The 21,657-nt window shown below is 34.1% G+C and overlaps 2 protein-coding genes across 3 annotated transcripts; one reads left to right on the forward strand and one right to left on the reverse strand.

Annotated features, from left to right (window-relative positions):
- Positions 1–508: 508 nt before the first annotated feature.
- Smyd4-3 (SET and MYND domain containing, class 4, member 3) lies at positions 509–11,126 on the forward strand. 2 transcript variants are annotated; one of them, XM_087340549.1, is made up of 9 exons: positions 509–918; positions 1,929–2,073; positions 3,385–3,557; positions 4,592–4,823; positions 5,516–5,732; positions 6,855–7,038; positions 8,276–8,336; positions 9,059–9,413; positions 9,885–11,126. In XM_087340549.1, exons 1-9 carry the CDS (start codon positions 576–578, stop codon positions 10,092–10,094), a joined length of 1,920 nt encoding a protein of 639 aa, XP_087196675.1. In that variant the 5' UTR covers positions 509–575; the 3' UTR covers positions 10,095–11,126. The 2 variants fall into 2 exon arrangements, with proteins under 2 accessions (XP_087196675.1, XP_021933775.2); XM_022078083.2 differs by having other exon boundaries at positions 512–918; positions 8,132–8,336.
- Positions 11,127–14,812: 3,686 nt separating this feature from the next.
- On the reverse strand, positions 14,813–21,539 carry Surf4 (Surfeit locus protein 4). Its single transcript, XM_087340553.1, has 6 exons — positions 21,383–21,539; positions 20,931–21,194; positions 19,723–19,855; positions 19,311–19,412; positions 17,910–18,085; positions 14,813–15,841 (listed from the first exon to the last, which is right to left on the reverse strand). Exons 1-6 carry the CDS (start codon positions 21,524–21,526, stop codon positions 15,755–15,757), a joined length of 906 nt encoding a protein of 301 aa, XP_087196679.1. The 5' UTR covers positions 21,527–21,539; the 3' UTR covers positions 14,813–15,754.
- Between the last annotated feature and the right edge of the window lie 118 nt (positions 21,540–21,657).

Below are 21,657 nucleotides of genomic sequence, written 5' to 3' on the forward strand. Positions count from 1 at the left end.
ATATTGCTCCATATTATAATTTCTGATTTTCAATACTCCAGAGCATTTTATTTTATATTAGGTGAAAATTTACTTCTAATATGTAGCAAAAACACAATCTTAATTGTCCTGCAAAACAGAACTTATAAGGGCAAAACTTGTATTTCATGTGCTATGTAGAAAGCATGAACACACTGTTCTATAAATAAGACATTTGTAACATTTAAATATAATTTCAACAATTTGGGGGGGAGGGGACAGAATCAACCCCTGGGGTGCTAATTATTAATAAAAATAAGCAACATGTCTTCTTTTCAATTTCCAAAATGTCTGATATTACATTTTATATTTAATGTAATGAAGTAATCTAAAACGCTTAAAATTTTTCCACTATGTGTGAATTATTAATCTGGAATGAGTTCAAACAACCTTTCTGTTCTTTCAATTGGTTACAGACAGTGGCGTGGTAATGGTGCCATCACATTCAAATTTTAAAATAGACTGTGCTAAATTTAGCTATCCATGCCTCCTGCTCACTTTTGCAGTACTGCTCAGCTTTATATATAAGGCTAAGAAGACAAACTGAAACATCTAAAATGAAACTGGAGTCTGTAGCAGAAAAAAAGTTAGATACAGAATGTGGTTTCTTAAAATGTCATCATGCAAATCTTCGTAATTCAATTAGTGATGAACAGCTACAAGAACTGTCAACACTTCAAACTGATGAAGACAGATTTTTGTTTGTCTATAAATTGCCTGTTGTTCATGAATATGAGGTAAAGGGTTCCAGTTCTGAAAAGAATGAAAGAGAAGCAGAACAACTGAAAGAAGAAGGAAACAAAGCATTCCAAAATGGAAACTACCAAAGTGCAATGCAGAGTTATACCAAGAGCATTCTGAAAACACCATGGGCTATAGATGGGGATTCTCCTAATGCAAGTAAGTTAAACAATTAGATTCACTGCCAAATTACATTTCACGTGAAATGTGTATTGTGATCATGCCATTCTAAAGAATAAACATTATAAATATTGAAGATTTGGACAAACAAATCTGAATACAAAAAGTTTGCCCCATTAGGGATACTACTATAAATGTAAAGCATAAGGATATATGTTTTATGTCAGAGACATATTTTCTCGTATAAAATACATGGATGGTAATGTGGATATTTCAGATTTGAATGTTATCTGTTTCTGCATTCTCTATTCAGTATACTTTAATTTATTTATAATTTAAAGATATAGATATATAGACACACACATATATTTAGTTACATAAGTTTTTGTCCTAGAAATATGTCCTATGAACTATGCTAAACTTAAAAATAATTAAACCATAAAGTGAAGATTAAGAAAAAGACATCCTTACAAAAGAAAGGGCTCCTGATTTTAAAATTATTCATTGTCTTGATTTCATGATACAAAAATCAGTAAAAGAAGTCTCATATACCAATTCTACACATCTGTGTGTGAATTCTTTGGTTATGAACATTTCAAACTTTATGACATGCAGACCTGCTAATTAATGTATCGAATATTTGGGAATAAAACAAAGTAAATTATTTACTTCCTCCAACTTGGAAACATAAATGATATGATATTTAAGCCTTCATACACATCTCTAATGTTTACTTTGAAATCAAGCTATTCTAAATATTGCCTGGAGCTGTTACATGATATGTGAATATCTCACAATGACAATAGTTCCGCATTAGCTCCAAAATTCCAGCACCTTGTGTTATTTATAGTTGATAGTCCCACCATATATGGTGAATCATTTGATGGTAGGTAGCCTGGATTAGTTCTTATGATGATAAGAATTAACAAACAAGTTACCAGGAACATGCAGCAATTATCTTGTCATATCTGCCACAACTATGCTTTCACATCAGAGACTAAAGTCAGGAATTTCAATTAGTTTATAACAGAGTTTCCATAAAATTTCAGATTCAACCCGGCAGCTTTCTATAACAGTGGCCAATCGTTCCGCTACATTCTACCACTTGGAGAAATATAAACTGGCAATGCAAGATATTGACCTTGTTTTGTCACTTGATTATCCACAAGAACTTCGCTACAAAGTTCTTGACAGGTAAGTATGAATAAAGTAACACACATATATAAAACATAAATATGAACAATTAATGTGTCAGTAAACCTGGATATTAATGAACAATAAACATCTCTGGTGTGTTTATTTCCTATAAATGTGAAACTTGGTTTCATCACCGAAGGGAATAATGTAAATTTAGTGTTCCACAGACCTTTAGACATCTATTTAATGCTATGAGAACATCATTGTCTTTCAGAGCCTAAATAATAAAAATTTCTCACTCGTTCAAGAATTTTATTATTTGAAAAATTTTTGTTCTTAGAAACTGTTTATGTGATTGCGTTTATTTTTGAAGATGAATGTCTTCTGATTTGTTGCACCATGCAGTCTGGTAGTTTACCGATGTTTCAGAAACACTGATAAATTTCTACCAGACTAAATAGCATATCAACCTAGAATAAAGTCATCTTCATACTTGTCACCACGATAACTTTAAATCTTACCTATCATTTATATTTTCGAGGTGGACATTTCCATATTGTATTATTTCATTATACTTTGTAATTTATTTCTTCTGTACAGGCAATAAAAATCTGATCATCAGCAAATAGAAAGGTATTGATACGAATACCATTTATAAACAGTTCTACATCATTCAGCCTTTAATAAAGTCACAGAAATTGACCACTTAAAAACAAACTGCTAAAAGGAATATTTAGAATGAAGAGAGGTAGAATAACAGGCCAATGGAGAAAAATATGTAATGAGAAGTTTTACATACCATACTGTGTGTTCAAATCATGAAAGTAAAGACAAATGAGAGATTTAGCACAACTGAGGAACAAATTAAGTATACAGATTTTCATAGTAGTGAAGATGTCACTGTTGGTCTTCTGGGTAGTAACACCATGTGAACTTGTAGATGGACACCAACATTTCAGTTGATCATACTGTTTTCATCTTCAGAGCTAAATTTATGTAATATGAGTCCTTACAGGCATGTTACTTGATAACTGTAAGCATTACATGTAGTTTTTTGATTGTTGCTCATCACCCTGATAATGGAGGCAGCAAATACTTCTGAAACACTGGTAAACTTCTACTAGACTACATGGTGCTAAAATCCAGAAGACAGCCATATTCATACTCACCTCAAATTCAACTATACCAGATCTTTTTCATATTCCCTGGTACAACCAAAAAAGAAAACCAGGAGTTTCAACATATTTTTGCACTAATTTTCTTGTTTACAACTGAACTTACTATATTAAAATATTCAAGCAATATAAAATGATAATTCGGTGTTACATGACTGTTAGTAATGTATTATAAACTATGCTTTTATGCCAGGAAAGCTCGATGTCTTCTAGCAACAAAACAGCTGAAAGATGCACTTGAAGCATTCAGGGGTACCCTTAAAGCACTGGACTCAGCCAAGTTACCAGTGGAAAGGAAACGAAAATGGCAAATGGATGTGCAAATCATGCTTGCAATGCTAGCCAAGAACAAGGTCCTTGTTAATGGTACTGAAAGTCTTATATGTATAATATATTTTCTACTGAAAAGCCTGGTAAGGAGTAATTAACCTTTATCATTTGTGCAACACTGTTTATATAGTATCCAGCTGGCTGTGTGATTTTGTAGCATCCTGTTTAACTGTTAAGCCCAGAGTTAAAGCTTGGCCAGCAGCCTCATACTACAGGGGTTTAAATCCACTACTTCCATACAATAAAGGTTAAACATTTTATGCATAAGGCATAAATTACTATATGCAAAAATAAATTTCAGTATTATGGATGTAACATATATATTAGTATGCTACCAGAAAAATGTCAGTACACTAGTTAGAGCCTGAATAACTGTGTAGCAGTTTATTTTTCTGAGACACAGCCTGGAGGTTTTCATTAGAAAGATTTTTCTAAGTTATTGTGAAAGGAGTAAGTACCACAGAAACAGTAATAGAAGTTAACCCTATGGTTTTACCTTCCCAAGTTCATACAATGTTAAATAATAATCACCATACTGGTATCTGAATAGCCTTCATATCACTCAAACCCCTTATACATAATACCATTTTATATAAAAAATTACTGCCAAATTTTTCATGTTCTATCACACACAAAAAAATTATATTCTGTTACAGAGATTTTAATGAAACACAATTATTGGGATTCTTTAGTTATAATTTTGAATGTTTGCCAGTTGGGACTGTCATTTCATTTTATGGGGAAAATGATCATTTTATGAGGAAAATTACCACTACATGTCAATGTTGGCACTTAGAAGAATGTGTAGCTGCTACTCATTCTCAACCTTGGCACTAGAAGGGGGTAAGTGGTCAGCAGCACACCCTGGCTGCACTTTACCTCCATGAAAGGACCCCAGTACCCATTGGACAGGAGCCTGGGTAAGCTCCAGAGCTGGTCTGGACACAGTGGCTAGAAGAAAATCCTCTGCCTCCATTGGGGATTGAACCCCAATTGAGCTACCTTGCTCACATTTATTTTGACTTATTAAATGAATAATATAAAATTTATTTCTTTTATACTTCAATCAGAGCCTAGGATACTTCCAGAGGATGCAATTTTACCGTCTGTGACTGGACAGCAGAATTCACGTTATGTGTCAGCAAGTTCTGCAGTAAATATCGAAGAGACCAAAGACACAGGACGATTTGCAGTGGCGGGGAAAGATGTGAAAGTAGGGGACACACTAGTGGTTGAACCAGCATTTGTTGCAGTCCTGTTAGCTGAACATGCTGGCACACACTGCTTCCACTGCTTCAGAGGGTATTGTAGATATTGAAAATGCATGCCTAAATAAGTTTTCCTAGCTTTAATCCATAATCTTATATATATGGAAAATTACCAGAAACCTTGTAAAGAATGTAGCTGAAGACTGAAATAGCTCACACGCTAATCTGATAAACCAGTTATAACTTGTTACAGCTGCACTCCCTCTAATACAAAAATTCAAAACTGCAATCTGAAGATTCTACAGAAACAATAAAATCAGGAACAGTAATGTGGGGTATGCTTTTTCGACACAAAATTCTAATTTAAAAAAATGTATTAATTTGTACCAAATTTTGGATGAAAAACCTGAAAGAAAGGAGCACTTGGGAAATTAAGATAGAACACAAGAAAGTAGGTTGTAAATGTACTGACTAAGTTTTATAGATTCAGGATAGGGTCCAGAGAACTTGGTAATAAACCCTTGGGTTCTGCAAAATATGGGTAATTTCTGGATTAGCTGAGTAACCATCAACTTCTCAAGAGGGATTTGCTTCATGAAGGAAGTTGTCAGTTCAGGCTAAAAACTACTAGATAATTTTTTTCTAGTGCTTGAAAACAAGTTGTACTACTGGTACTCTGAATTTTTACAGTTTCTTCTGTTCTACTTTTTTATTTACAAATGAAAATTCATCATGATGTCATGCTTACTGATATTGTCTGAGGTTCTGATTTCTGTGTGATGTTAGGTTGGAAGCTGCTGTCCCATGCAATCAATGCAGCAGAGTGGCATTCTGCAGTGTTGCATGCCAGACAGAGGCCCTTAAAACTCATCATGTGGTTGAGTGTCCTATACTTGAAACCCTCTGGTCCTCAGGAGCCTCCATTATATGCCTCATGGCTCTACGAATGTTATCGCAGCGGGGAATAAAGTATTTCCTTGACATGAAAGGCATTTTGAGAAAGGTATGAGCATAATGATGTACTTTAAATATCATCAAAAACATGAAGGTCTGAAATGGTAACTTAGGATTACAACTGAGAAATTTTCAAGTCATAGTAGCACAGGCAGTAAAATTACTAAATATGGTTACATGACTGTGAAATGTACCAGATTTGTTAATATTGATTTATATTGTGTTTAGAGGCCACAGAATGGCATATGAAGGTCATAAATAGTTGTCTGGAGCAGTCCTCCTTGAGAAAATTACAGTAGTACACATTCAACTTTCTAAACTTTCTGCTCAATATTATCCTCCAACTACATCTAGGTACCTCAAACAGACTCTTCCCTTCATATTTTCCAACCAAAATTTTGTATGCATTTCTCATTATGCCCATGAAGCTGCATGCCCTACCCATCTAATAACTGGTTATAAAACACATGCAGATTTCTTTTACCAGCATCCCTCATTTAAACAAGTACAATGAACCTTTCTCAAAACATTTCTGTGTGAACCAAAACTGATATAGTACAGTGACACAGATATTCAGTTTCAGAATGAAAGGATTTCCCATGGTCTACTGATCTTCAGCCAAAAATGTTTAAATCCTCATAAAAATGGTACTGTTTTCCTAACAAAATATGCTACAATGCTGAATATTAGTTAGGAAACGTAAATGTTAAACTGCACTAAATTAAAATTCACAGAACTATGTAATAACACAACTGTATACAATGATGTAGTGACATACAAGTTGTCTGGGTGGCTGAGGATTCCCCAGTAACCATGACAACCAAGTAACTATAGTAATGAAAATAATGATGGTAACTGGGGGATTCCCCATCCAGTCTCTTCCACAGAAAGGAACACATGTAAGTCTTCATAAAATTCTGTAATATCAAATTTCACTACAATATGTTGAGCCATTTTTGAGCTGTTATGTGTGGACAGAAAAAGCGCAAACGCTTACAGGTGCTCATCTGCAACTTTTAGTTGTGAATGTGCCTAAAATAAAACGGTAAGTTCAAACAGAGCTGATCATTGACCATTTTAAAATACACTGTGAATTACAAACAATAAAAAATAAAATACATAAGTCACTAGCATCTGGGGCAAATATTTACAACTGATGGTCTTCTTCTAGGGCTGTGATGTTGTAAACAGTTCTGAGAAATATCACCCTACAGACTACAGAACAGTCTACAATCTTGTGGACCATTCAGGAACACGAACAGCGCAAGATTTCTTATATAGAACAGATACAGCTGTTTTACTATTCAAATGTCTCAGAGTGGCAGGGTTTTTCAACATACAATCCAAAGAATCAGGTATGTCTGTGCACAAATATACATATTAAAATAATGACAACTTTCCTTGACATCAAAATGGTATTATCATCAATTTTAGCATTCAATTTTCATATAAAGACCATACTATGCTTGTGTGAATAAAGAACAGTTGGATTTCAAAGGGTGAAATTTAAATTCAATGGGCCTGGTAGATATGATACTTGCTTTGAGATCTCTGATCAGAACTGCCCAGAAATAATACTAGCGTATCCGAACAGGCATGGTTCAATACTGATCGAGTGTAGACACGTTGATGTGTCTGGAGGTGTCTAGAAGTACTAGCGTATCCGAACAGGCATGGTTCAATACTGATCAGTATTGAACCATGCCTGTTCGGATACGCTAGTATTATTTCTGGGCAGTTCTGATCAGAGATCAATGTGTCTACACTCTCATCTTTGGCCGATGTAGAACATCAAAAGCATTTCACTTCAAAATAATACATTCGCTCCAATATGTGAAAATAATCTGGATATGAACATCACCAAAAAGCAACACAACAGAAATTGTAATTGAGTTTTAAGTTTGTTGATATAATTTTACACCTGAAGATGGTTCGATGAAACCGAAACATGTTGTAAAAATGTTCCAAATGTAAAATAGATTATTCGATGTGGAACATAAAATGATATTTTAATTATCTTACTTGTAAATTTTAAATATAATTGTGATTAGACGGACAAAACCGAATAATTAATTTAATATTTGATTCACAATATGACGCAATTATACTATCTTATAAATTCATCTGGTTTTTGTTACGTGATTCCAAATTTTTTGAATACTGATTGCAACTTTCAGACCTCCCCACTTTGTTAGATTACATTCCTTCCTTATGTTAAATAAATCTGCAAAATGGGATGTAGCTAGCATTTGGAAATGATTCTAACTCACTTCCATTCACCTGCTGTCCTAAAATCCATCTCCACTGTAGCCTCCTAGAGGTAACTATAACTCCTCTTAACACAAGCATTTAAAGTATAAACAACTGTAAAAATCCTGAAAATAGTACTGTTATAAATACATTACTAAACACCCTAAATCTGAAATTTAACCAATGCAAATATTTCAGAACACAAGCTAACACCTGAAGAATTGTTTGTGGGAGAATTACTGCTACATCACCTCCAGCTATTACAATTCAATGCTCATGAGATTTCTGAACTACAGCTGGAAGCACCAAGGAATCTTAATTCAGCTCGTTCTGTATTCCTAGGCGGAGGACTGTTTCCAACCCTAGCTCTGTTCAACCACTCATGCGACCCAGGAATAACAAGGTAATAGCTTAAACATAATCAACTTTGGCAAACAATCTCAATTAGTAATGTGTCAGATAATTCTATATAAATTAAGTAAATATCCAACTGAACACACTCATAATGAAATGCTTATGTTTTTTCGCAGAACTGAAAACATCCACCCAAAGTCAATCATTCTTGGATTTCAACCGTACATATAATGATCAGAACTACTTAAAATCACTAATTGTTACTTCTTACTATATTAACATATTGATGTTACTTTCTGCAACTGTCCGCACATTTCCTTTTTTGTCTGAATAACAACGTTCGTTCCGTTATTTTCTAGTCCCATGACATATAAATCCAAGGTTACTAGTACATTAACATGACTAACCAGATCTCTGTGTTCAACGTATATACCTACAGTGCACATTCAATTTCTTTCAAAGGTTCTATAAAAACAGAATGACAGTACTTAAACCTTTACTGCTAACATGTCATGGCTTACATGATTCAGATGACCAAGCACTGCATTAACACACTGTTCAACAATTAACCATGGAGTTATATCTGGCCAGCAGTTCTGTAGTACTGGTAATAAAATCCCATATTTCAACACAATAAAGGTCGAGCATGCATTCTTGCTCATTTTAGCATATTTATGCAATAAACACAAACTAAATGAACAAGGACTTCCCTCTGTATGTGAGTAAGCATTAATTACATTCATGCAGATGTGCAGTATATTTATTTTGCAGATATTTCCAAGGAACTTCAGTTATAGTTCATGCCATTAAAAACATACACTGTGGAGAGATGATTGCTGAAAACTATGGGCAGATATTCACCCAGACTCCTCAAACAGAGAGGCAAGCAACTTTGAAGTCACAATATCGATTTGATTGCATATGTGTTCCTTGCAATGAAGATTGGCCCACATTCAACAACATGCACCAGGGATTTATGAGATTTCGATGTGAAACAGGCTCAGGTGGTACAGTACCAAAATGCAACAATGTGATTATTGTACCAACAGATACTTCAGACTTCATGATCCAGTGTCCTCTCTGCAAACAATACACAAATATACTTAAAGGACTGAAAGTACTGCAGGTAAATGTATTCTCCAAACAAAGATACAACAAAGGAAGGCACAGAAAATTATTTGACTGATGAGATATTTGTATGATCTGAAGCTTTCATGGTGACAAAGTATAAGGAATTCTTGGGCCACCAGCTGTGTCAGGTGGTTAAAAGGCAAAAACTCCAGCCAGAATTCATTGATAAGAAATTGTCTCTAGTTAGCAGAAAATACAGTCAAAAAGTACAGTGACAGACTGTTGTAGGTTTCAGCATGAAGGAAAGGGCCTGCAGCTCTCAGATGTGTGAACTATTCTGTTCAAATTAAAATCTCAAATCTTGCAATGAGCTGTATCAATTAAAATGTAACTTTATACCTATAAGTTGCTGCACAATGGATTATGAAATTCATGAAATGAGCACAGTATTTCCTTCAACCAAAATCAAAAACTTTTAAACAAATTTATAATTAAAATTCAACATTTTTTCTCTGCCTTTTCACAGGATACAGATGCAATGTTCAAAACTGCAACACGACTGATGGAAGAGGGTGAAGTGAGACAAGCCCTGGATAAATACATCGAGATCTTGCTTCTTCTTGATAATACACTGGCTCCACCATTCAAAGATTTCCACTTGTGCCAGCAAGCTATCCGTCGCTGCATGCTCAGTTTTGGTAATAAATCAGTTATGTCAGAGAAAGTCACAAAGTGAATAATGTTAAAGATAAATGATCAAAATCGTTGATGTTTTTTGAATATTCTCCAAACTATGAAAAGAAAATTCCTTAATATTTTAAGATGAGAAAAGTATTAAATATTTTGTGATTAGTCACTGCAAAATAATTAATGATTATATTTCATCTTATCAAGAGCTGTTTACTAAAAGCAATGGTTGAAAAGAAACAATCAGCACAAGTCTACCTGCTGTGCAGTTAAATCTAGGTTTATATCTGTAATGTTATATTACAAAATAAATTGCATACTAATGTCAACAGCCAAATAAAGATTATGCACTATGGTAAACAGGCACACATTTTCATTCAGCCCAGGATCTTTACCTACGGAATAGATGCAGACTTCTTTCTAGAGCCATTGTCAGGGAGTTGCTCACACTGGATCATAACCAGCATACAGTCAAAGCTTCTGGAACGAAACTGCAGCATAAAGACAGAAATCCTGACTTAGGTCACTTTTCTAAAACAGAGTTCTTGTTAACCTGCTAATCCAGTTGTTTCTGTTACAGAATTCTATGCAATAGCAGGGAATTTAAATACCAATATTTATCCAACTATAAGACTGCCTCAGATACACATTCCTTCTTTTACCGAGGAAAATTTTAAACAAAAATTACTTGTCCGGATAAAATTCTTAGGTATAATTTGTCAGCACACATAAAACCTTTTGACATAAATACGTCTATAAGGAAGGGTCATTCAGCAAAAAAGTGTAACAATGGGAACGTTGTCTGTTTACTCGGCATTATTGTTACCTACGAAATGTCGTCTCTTTACTTGGCATTTTTGTTACCTAGGAAACATCATCTGTTTACTCGGCATTGTTGTTACCTATAAAACATTTCATTACATTACATTACCCTACCTTACCTTATATTACATTCAGCTACCACAGACCCATCTTAAGCGTAACTAATTAAAGTTAAATAAGCGATGTCTTAATAAAATTTATCTCAAATGTAAAGCATGTATGAAGGAAATATTTAGAATAAAGCCAATATATAAACTTCCTTTCCGTATAGACGTATTTACGTCAAATTCTCCGGAACCATGGTTCCACTGACAACTTTTTTTAATATGCCATCATAATGGATGACTTTAGACCTAAATGATGCCTTTTTGGCAAAACTGGTCCCCACTGTCCTATGCCTTTCCTCCAGCATTACACATTGGCCTCAGAATCACTGTATTTCATAAGCTGCCATGCAATGTACCAGTCTTTTTAATGTACCTGATAATGATTTTATTTAAAATTAGCATAATATGCAATTAACAAGAATAAACCAATCTGTGCTGCAACAGTGTCTTTAGCTTTCATTTTCCATGATCACATAATGTGATTAATGTTTAAATTTTAACAGTTACTGTAAACACAATACAAATTCAACTATTAAAATCTGTGAACCAATACGCACCACCAGTTGCATTTCAGAATATGTTTTAGGAAGATACATATTCATCAACTCTTCTGAATGATTACATAGTTGATCACTGTGATATGGTTTCAAAATGTTGCCTTAAGTTCTGTTCTTCTACTAGCTGAAGGATGGGATTTCTTTCAAAGATGCAAAAGTTCATAAACTCTCCTTTGATGTCTGAAGATTACCACTGGATTAGAAATGTTGTCTCAAGCTGTATTTATTACTGAAAAGTACAACTTGAATGCTTACATCCTGCTGGAATATCACAATTGTGATTCAACCTCTCATGCTAAACAAAACAACACTTCTCAGCCAACCACTCTTGAACTCTTCTGGCCTCCAGTTTTTACATTATAACAAAGGTGGAGCAATTATTTTGTCCAAAAATAATTTAGGTGTGTGGTTTTGTAACACAGTAATTTTGATTTCCCTGGTCACTTGTTCCACTTAAAAAAGAGAGAGAGAGAGAGAAACCTGTAATTTCGATGGTGAGAGGCAAGCAGAAGGGAGACTACAACACAAAGGAAACTACATGACAATAGTAACTCCAGTAGTCATAAACACTTTAAATACAAAGTTAGGCAAAGCCAATTTCTACCACATAATTAGATCCATCCAACAGTCCACATCCTTTCCAATTCATTATTCACTATTCCTCTCATTCAACATCTAAGCCACTGAAAAAAAAGCATCATTAAATAAACTATAAATAAATAAAACAGCCAACTAGGAGTGGGAGTACAGGAGGAAGTGACACTGCAGTGTAATAATGTTAAACACAATAGAATGAAGGGGAAGCAATTGTGCAATGGATAAAAAGACCATTTATTTCCTCATAAACAAGACGGGGCAATTTCAAATGATTCTTATGCAGTACGTATAATTTTCAAAAATATGTCTTCTCTTCACTTATTTTAAAATAATCAATAATCCAACACACCTGAAACCAATTTTGACTGCTTTTAAAAGCACATCATGTATTAATCTTCTACTTTTAAAAGTATCTCTCAGTCAAACATTGTTGCAAATGTCTCATAAACAGCACATAAAATATAGTCCTTCACAAACAGTCAGCTTTACATATCCCAACACATTCAGTTTCCAATTAACCAAAGGACTATACCAATTGTTCACATCTATTAAATGATCTGTCAGTGATATTTAAACTTTTTGTAACTAAATATGCCATTGGATGTATTCTGTCATATTCATTTTATATTACACTTACCCCAATGGATGCCATTTACAAATATCATGGACATAAAAATGTGCAGGATACAACCACCCTAAAAAAGCACCATGATTCCATGAAATGCTGGAAACACTTTCTACTACAAGAGATCAGATAAAAAACAACGTTTAACTCAGATCTTTTAAAAGGAATTCTCTACTTACTATAACTCCTCTCAAGTTTCACTGTGATGTATAATGAACCTTTTAGTTCAAATTCAGTTCAAAGAATGTCAGCAACTTTCTCCATCACTACTTTAATCACTGCTGAAACAGCATCACTAATGTAGAGAGCTGAAATAAAATGTGTACATACTCAGATCAATTTTAAGAAATTGTCTTGGTTGACACAGGTGTAAAAAATGTACATTTTTAACTTACAATATGCAGAGAGAGAGAGAAGCTAGTCCTATACTTCAAGCTGCATTAGCGCACTGACACCACTGGATATCAATTAATACCTGAGAATATGCACTCTCAGAGGTCATGTGTGATAAGTGATATGCATCTAAGGCAGACATAAACAGATTCATTCACTACATTAGATGACTTGTGGGCTAACCATTATGGTCCTGTGACAAAGGAATAAAGTAATATGTATAAAACTACTCTTTTCAAATCCCCACTGAATGGACATATTATGTAACCTTACTATAACATTTTCAGTGGATACAGCAAGGACATAAATGCATGAAAAACACAACTTACATTTCTCATACTGAAATATATTGTGTGCCAGCAAAGTATCAAGATATACCACAACAACCGTCGGTCCATATCCACCAACCTGGAATTTTGGGCTGTTGCAAGATGATATGCATGAAAAAGCGATGTTCTGAAACAGGCTGCTGGTAAGCTACAGGTGAGATTTTAATAAATGTCTTTCAGTCATACAGTCCTATCCAAGTTATGATATGAGTGGTGTACAGTATCACAATGTGAAGTTTGTGGCCATCACTGTTGCAGGTCAGTGTCAATAAATTACACTGCCAGATTGCTGTGTATATGTTCATCACTTCAATTTCTTTTTCCATTGTTTATTTTAATACACATGAATTACATTTCACTGTAAAGAATGTGTGAGACATTCAACCAGAGCATTCATTCTTGGCTCCCATATAGCACTACTCAAATCCTTGAGCTTCCTTAACCTCCCAGGTTTCCAATTAGTAATAAATAACACAAATTTATATAAATAAGAAGTTGATTCATTGTAATAAAATTTATATATATTGCACATAAACCCAGTTACAGCAGAATCATGATTAAAAATAATATAGTCACTTTCATGCAATGAAGACTGTACAGTAAGAACTCCAATTTTTGTACTTGTTAGAACATGACAGTATTCAAGTTTTCTTTCAATCTGAGCATAAAATGGTTCTATACATTAAAAGAACACCTACATATTGTGTTTTTATAGTACAGCAAAAAAACCTGGACATCTGCCTGTACAATTGGCATTAGGTTTCGACTGCTTATGGAACAGCATCAGACAGATATAAGAAGGCTTATTGCCATCCCCCACCCACTACCACAAATAAAATTAAACGAATATATAATTCTATTACAAGAGAATAAAGGTTATAATAAAATGCAGCTGTTCTTTGTTTTGAACACAATCACATTTAACAAGATGCACTGCTCCCTGCAAACTTAAATCAGGATTCCACTGTAATGTTCCTATCTCAAACATTAAGGATCTAGTAATATTATTTTTAGCAATTTTGTAACACATAATTTATTATAAACAAAAATATGTAAATAGCCCATATTCTAGCCAATAGTGATTCATGTTCAATTTATGCAAATAAAATCAAAGTACCTATCTCCACCTCTTGTTACAATAATTTTTTCCTACGCTGCTTAACTTTAATTCACAATATCCACCACCAAACTACAAATATGAACCTTCCATGCAACAGCTTTAGTCCGTAACTAGAATGCAGAGTATAGAAGAACCCTAAATTCATTACCCATTCACGCTTCTTTTAAACCTGGGGCAAGTATAAAGTTGTTCAGTCTTGTTACAAAATATACACCAGTTGAATAAAACACAACAAAAACTACTTTTATTAAAGCACTCAATAAGAAGAAATATCACACCATGAAGATGATAGGCTGGGAAAAAACTGTGATCAGTAACATTTTATAATCAAAGTAGCACAACCTTCATATAAGAAATAAGAACAAATGGCCACTCCCAGTTACTTTAACTTTAAAAGTGTATAATTTGTAGCTTCTGAAGAACGTTTAAAACAGCATAATGAACAAAAATCACAGTAAATTAATATGCCAGGTAAAATGATTTATTGACTGATGGTGTTCAATGTGGAACAAATCTGTTTGTAGAACATTTCATACCAACTTGTCAGACCTGGTTTAAAGTTTAAAACATATCTCAACTGTTTTATATTTTAAATTAGGAAAATTTATATATCAAATAAAATTTGTACAGATTAATCAAAATAAAATGAACATAGATTTTACAAGTACAATGAAATTACACCAATTTACAGTTAAAAACCAACTAAAATTGAGCTAAAATTGGGTTCACATTTTTGTCCACTGTGTCTGTAACAGTTATCAGCACATTCCATAGAAGAAAACATTCCTGAGTACTAACACACTAAGAAATGCTTTATATTGGAGATCCTGCAAGCACTGCAATAATTACCAGCTCGATAAAAATATACAGACTGAAGTCAATTACCATTTTTACAGCCATTTAGTTCATCAACCAGTCATAATATAAATAACAATCAATCAGAGCCCTAATTTCAATATTTCCTTAATTCACAGCAGGAACAATCTTGCAAAGAACTCCTGCCACATTTCCATTATTGTGTTGCTAATTATGACTTTGCTGAGAATGATGATCATTATTTCTTGTCTGATTCATAAGACTTGGTCAAAGATACTTTCATTAAATGTTTTTTGTTACTTTCTCACTTGGCTTGAAACAAAGTTCCTGTATTGATTACAATTTACCACTTCTTCTTATGTTCATCCATAGAAACACCACCTGGACCAAGTGATACAATCATCAAAAGACCACCAATCACAGAGAGCGTCTGTAAGAAATGCAACAAAATTTATGTCATTTTTGGTTAATTTTTTTAACAGAATATATATATATATATATATATATATACAGTAAAACCCCTCAAGTTGGACACCCCTATATCCTGGACACCCCTCTATATTGGACACTTTTAATTGGAACCAGCGAATATCCTATAATTTTACATGTCCACAGTACCCTATATCTTGGACACCCCTTTATCCTGGAACTTGAACACTCCTTTTGTTGTAAGTTGGACAGGTTCATGCACTTAACTTTGATGCTTTTCAGGGAAACTTTTTCAGTTACATATTTTGTTATTTTGAATTTCTGACTGATGAATGCCTCCTCTCTGGAGGATTATCTTATGGACATTGAACCCATCATTGGAATGCATTGCAAGTGTTTAACTATTCTTTTGCTGAACCCTTAACTGGACTACAGTATCGCAGAAGACACAGTTTTAACTCCGTCAGTACTGAGCTTGCATTTGAGTTCAGATTGTGTTAACAGAAATGGAATTTTTGTTTTTGCGATGGGGAAGCGAAAATTAGTGGGATTAACTTTAGAAAATGTTATTGAGGCTGGGGTGTAATGTGCAATGCATGGGAGTGGGCTTCAAAAGATTATTATTAATACCATTGTCATTAATTCTTAATTTAAGTAAGGCTACAGCAGTTAGTGTATGTAAGTAAATAGACTATATTGTCATTAGACCACAATCTGATTTTTCTTTCCCTCTATCTTGGACACCTCTGTAAGTTGGACACATTTTCCTGGAACCCCAAGTGTCCAACTTAGAGAGGTTTTACTGTATATATATGATTGATGTTGGTCTTCTTGACAGTAACATACTGTGGACTTGTAGGTACATACCAACTTAAGATGGAGGCAGTTATGTTCCTCCAAAACATCGGTATCTACCTGAAAGTCCAAACAGCAATACTATACAGAAGACTAACACTGAGAGAATAGAGCCTGGAAATAATTTTTAAATATCACAACATAAACTGTCCTAAAACATGTAAACTGCTGTAACCATTCAATTCTATAGTGTAGCATCCTGGTGTGCTCACTATTATTTGTTCTGCACCCGTTTTACTGTTGGTATTTTCTGAGCAACATGTTTCAATTAGAGTCCTATCACCACCAGGTTCATCACACTTCCTTGCACACAAGTCTTAGTACAACCATGCAAATATCCATGATGATGATAAAAAAATTAACGTTTTTGGTTGAAATAAAATGTCCAGTATGGAGTGGAGACACATATTCACCTCCACAAAAATAATTCAAATCACTTGCATGAGCAAACAACATGATAGCCACTGCACTGTGAGATTCTGAAGGTGTTATTCTTGTGGATTTAACAAAGCTAGGCCATACAATTAATGTTGATAAGTACAGTCATCTCTGAAAGCAGTGAGCAGGTCTTTCATCCAAAGGTATATGTTTTCTGAATGACAATTTTCACCCACATATGGTTAATCTGGATGTAAACACACTGACTGAAATGAGATGGAATGTTCTTCATTCCTGGTTTGTCACCTATCTGTTATTTTCATCTCTTTATGACACAAAAGATGCACTCATGAGGCAAAAAGTTAAAGTCAAATGATGAAGTGAAAAATGCAGCCTACAAGCGGTGTTGACATAAGCAGAAAGACTTCTTCAAAAATGGAATACAAAAACTTCCAAAATACAGAGACAAGTATATTATGAAGAAGCTTTAGTACCTCAGATGTGGCTGTGACATTTTATTTGCTGTATTAATTGAAAAGATATGTGAACAAGGTTCAAGTGAAACTTCAAGGTGCACTGCATGGGAATTGTGCAATGGTTCAGAAAATGTAAATATTTTTGGTCCAGTCAGTTTAATATATTTTCTAAAATACACACATATTATAACTTACCATAAATCACATAAGATTAAAAATGGATAAGCACTTCCTACACCACAATACACAAATTCTGTCAACACTTTGTTCACACCCTTAAAATCTCCTCCTGCCAATCCTTACTCTAAGCCATAAAATTAACATACACATTGTTACAATATAAAATGTGGTGTCACTCACCTGGAAGAAATCATATTTCAGGAAATCCCTGAGAGGTTTATATGACGGAATGTTCCACCAGGCATTGTGATAGAAGTTAAGTCCTCCAAGCAGACAAACTAGGATCAAAGCACTGAGCTTGGTTTTGTAGCCAATGGTTACCAGTACCATTAACACTGAACCCAATACATCTTGGGCTGCCTAAAAGGAAAGAAATGCACCTTTGTAGACATCAGTTATGCAATTCTTATTCTCTGGTTCCCACACCTAACCTGTTTTTGAGAATACACTTCAATGATTAAAGATGTTATGTTCTGGCAAACACTGCAGTGCCATCTTCAGGGTGAGTGTCCAGGAAAGGTTAAAAGTGTATTTAAAAATGTCTAGCAGGGGGAGTTAGGTAGGACTTGAATAATATACGTACATCGGCAAGCAGAGGAGCAGGATACTATACAATGGAGAACAAAGATGGAAATTTTTACAAACATTTTGCTTCTTTTATGGTAAACTAAATGGTGATAGCTTCATCATCTGAAACTTTAAAATTGATAATTATTTATATTGGTGAACATAGAGCATGATATATATTTAACCAAAGTTCTAGAAGTTCACAAACTTTGTGCAAACGGACAATGAACCTGAGCAGAAACTTGGTCACAGAGTTTCTTTAGAAATGCATTCAATTCCTGACCGAATGGCAAAGTTCAGATAATCCATTTCGTACAGATGTTTCTGAAACATCCTGTCCTTCAAGCAACCCCACAGAAAAAAGTCACAGAAATTTAGGTCTGGTGCATTTGGTGGCTAAATTTTCTTCATTATTGCTCTGCACTCATGGAAATTACATTCATGGCAGATACTTTTGTAGTACTCTTTCAAACCCCTACTTGTTGTGAAAAACGTCTAATGTTTTTACTCAGATTTCTTGTTACAGGTTTCTTTGTTATACTGGTAAATTCTTCCATAAAGACATACTCGTATATGCTAAACGCATATCTCTTTGCACATTTATCACACACATACTTCCAGTTCCTTTGAACTGTCCAACAAGCTGCTAATGCTTATAGTTGATGTAACTTGAACAAAAAACTGCAACACAACAAACACTATAAGAATAAGCTGTTCTGAGAAAATAAAGTTTCTGATTTGTCACACATACCATCTTTACAACGATTTCAGCGCCGCTGGCAGCTTACCTCACCCCTTAAAAACAATGTGTACTGGGTAAGGAATTTGAAAATTTAATTCTATTACATTCATTAATACTACAAAACACACACATTTTATGTGAGGGGAGGGGTTAAAAGATGACAACAAAGTTCAAAGAATTTTTGAACCATCATGCTCTTATGACACGACTATAAATTTCAAAATCTTCTACACATTATAAAAATTTGTAAGTAGAATTTCTTAATCATATACTTGCCTGCAAAAAGGAAAATTCGAAACGCAACAGAGTAATGAACATGAAGGCCAAAAGAACTCTTCCAGTCAGCTGCAAGTAATTCTTGGGTTTATTATCACCTGCAATAAATTTATACCTGTTTAAAAAGAAAATAGTAATAACCTTTGGATAGTTATTGAATCCTACAGACTATGCAAAACATAACCAAAAATGTTCTAACACCTTTCACTAAATAAAATGAGGAACAAAGTTATCCTCAATGACAATAAAATCTAAACAGAAAATGATCCATTCCCATTATATCTTCTTCTAACCTAATTCTGACATGCTCACAACTGAGGCAAATTGTAACTTTTCATTATTCTATGCAGACACACAATATGCCAAACTTCGCATGAAAACAATTTCATCATATAAAATTCAACATACCTAATGAAGGAACACCAGCAAATAAACTCTTCCCTTCAACTCTACTTTCTGCAAGAACCAAGAGTAATGCACCAATAAGCGCCAAATTACGGAAAAGAAACTGAACATCCCATAGAATGCTGTATGCAAAGGTCTGAAAGAAAGATGTTAACATTAGATACAAAATGAAACAAGATAAACTAATGTTTGACCAACTCAATGCTGCAGTCATGCTTAAGAAGCTGATAGTCACTTAACAGGTCAAAAAAAAAACCACATTACCATGTTCACAAGAACCTGCAGCATGCAACATTCCATAACATAACAGTTTAACTTTCATTATGAAGAACTGTTGGCCACTGCCTGATCCCTAAGCTGGAAGTTCACCCTATGTAAGCTATCCACAATTTATTTTTTAACATATCTGGAGCTATTCACCATGTACAAAGGTAGTCTTCTCGACCATGACCTGAAGATACACCATGCTGTGGGTGACGAGCCTGATATTTAAATAAATGGTCTGTGGTTACTGTACAATATTCTAGATGGATATGCACACATAATATGATCTTTAAATCAAGCACACTCCTCCAGTTACTACCAAAATTACACATATTAAAGTCAAGCAATAAAAAATACATGCAAAGCAGCAAATTGCTGTGAAGTGTTCACAAAAACTGTTTCCATCCAATACTGTACTTAAGACTTGTTTTCTGGTAGAAATACCACAATACTTTGGAGAACCTTCCTTTGAAGTTGAGAGAATAATTATTTCTTCTGTTATGATAGAACTTGTGATGTTTATTCAGCAAGTATACACCTTTATAACTATCCCATTTTTTATTATAACTGCACTGAGCACATTAAAGCAAAACAAACTAATTTAGATAACATTTTGTTATAAATTTAATTTCGAACTTCTAGAAACAATTCACGCACTGCATCAGATGGGACTGGTATAATAAAAATAATGTAATCATGAGGTGAATTCTTACTAACTGGAGATCAATAGTGATTCCATTATTTATGTTTACACAGAACCTTCAGTAGCAGTCATAATTACTGCTGGCAATTATCTAGCAATACTGGTTCTGTTCTACAAAAGTGAAACAATTAATTCACCAGCATATATTAGTACATGATTTTTATTTCTTCATTTACAGATCACATCTCAACTGCAAGGGTTAAAGTATAGCTTCCAATATTGTCTTAATACAATAAAAACTCACCTGCAGAACAACAATGAAGAATAACACTCCGCAAGCAATTGTAACTCGAAACCTGCCTATAACCATAACACACCCGCCAAGCTGTCCAATCAAATTAACCAATACAAAAACTGTGGCCAGAAACTTGCCGCATCCCCAAGACATGTCCATATATTCGCGTTGCTCAGACCACTGGACCCACATTCGGATACCATCTTCTAGGAATGTTGAAATGAGACACAACCTTGCTATTGTTGGTAACACATGTTTTCCATGTCTTAATATCTAAATAAAAAAGGTCACTCAATTAGTTAATAGTCAGCACACGTCACAAATTTTAAAATAGGGAGGATGACGTGACCCAACTTCCACGTTTCTCCCTTCTTTTATAAATATGATGAATAACAACTACAACAATACGTCATAAAAACGAAATATGTCAACTGATTCATTTCACACATATTTCTATTTACCTGATCAGCTATTTCTTCAGCTTTTGCTAACCATTCTTTCTGGAGAGCCATGTTACTAACAGCTGTACTAACATAAGCAATTGTAAGAAATCGTGAGGAATGATGTGGAGAAAGACAGAAGAATAACTTCCGTAATCCACACATATTAATCTATAACACAACCAACATATATATATATATATATAAATATAAAGCAAAACTAAATTATGTAATGATAATTTAAAAAAGTTATAGAGTCACGTAATTAAATCCTTCCACGATGCTAATAAATAAGT

This window comes from Zootermopsis nevadensis, unplaced genomic scaffold (assembly GCF_977971745.1).
Source record: "Zootermopsis nevadensis isolate Lab colony 2312 unplaced genomic scaffold, Znev_1.0 Znev_ptg000061l, whole genome shotgun sequence".
Classification (NCBI taxonomy): Eukaryota; Metazoa; Arthropoda; class Insecta; order Blattodea; family Termopsidae; genus Zootermopsis; species Zootermopsis nevadensis.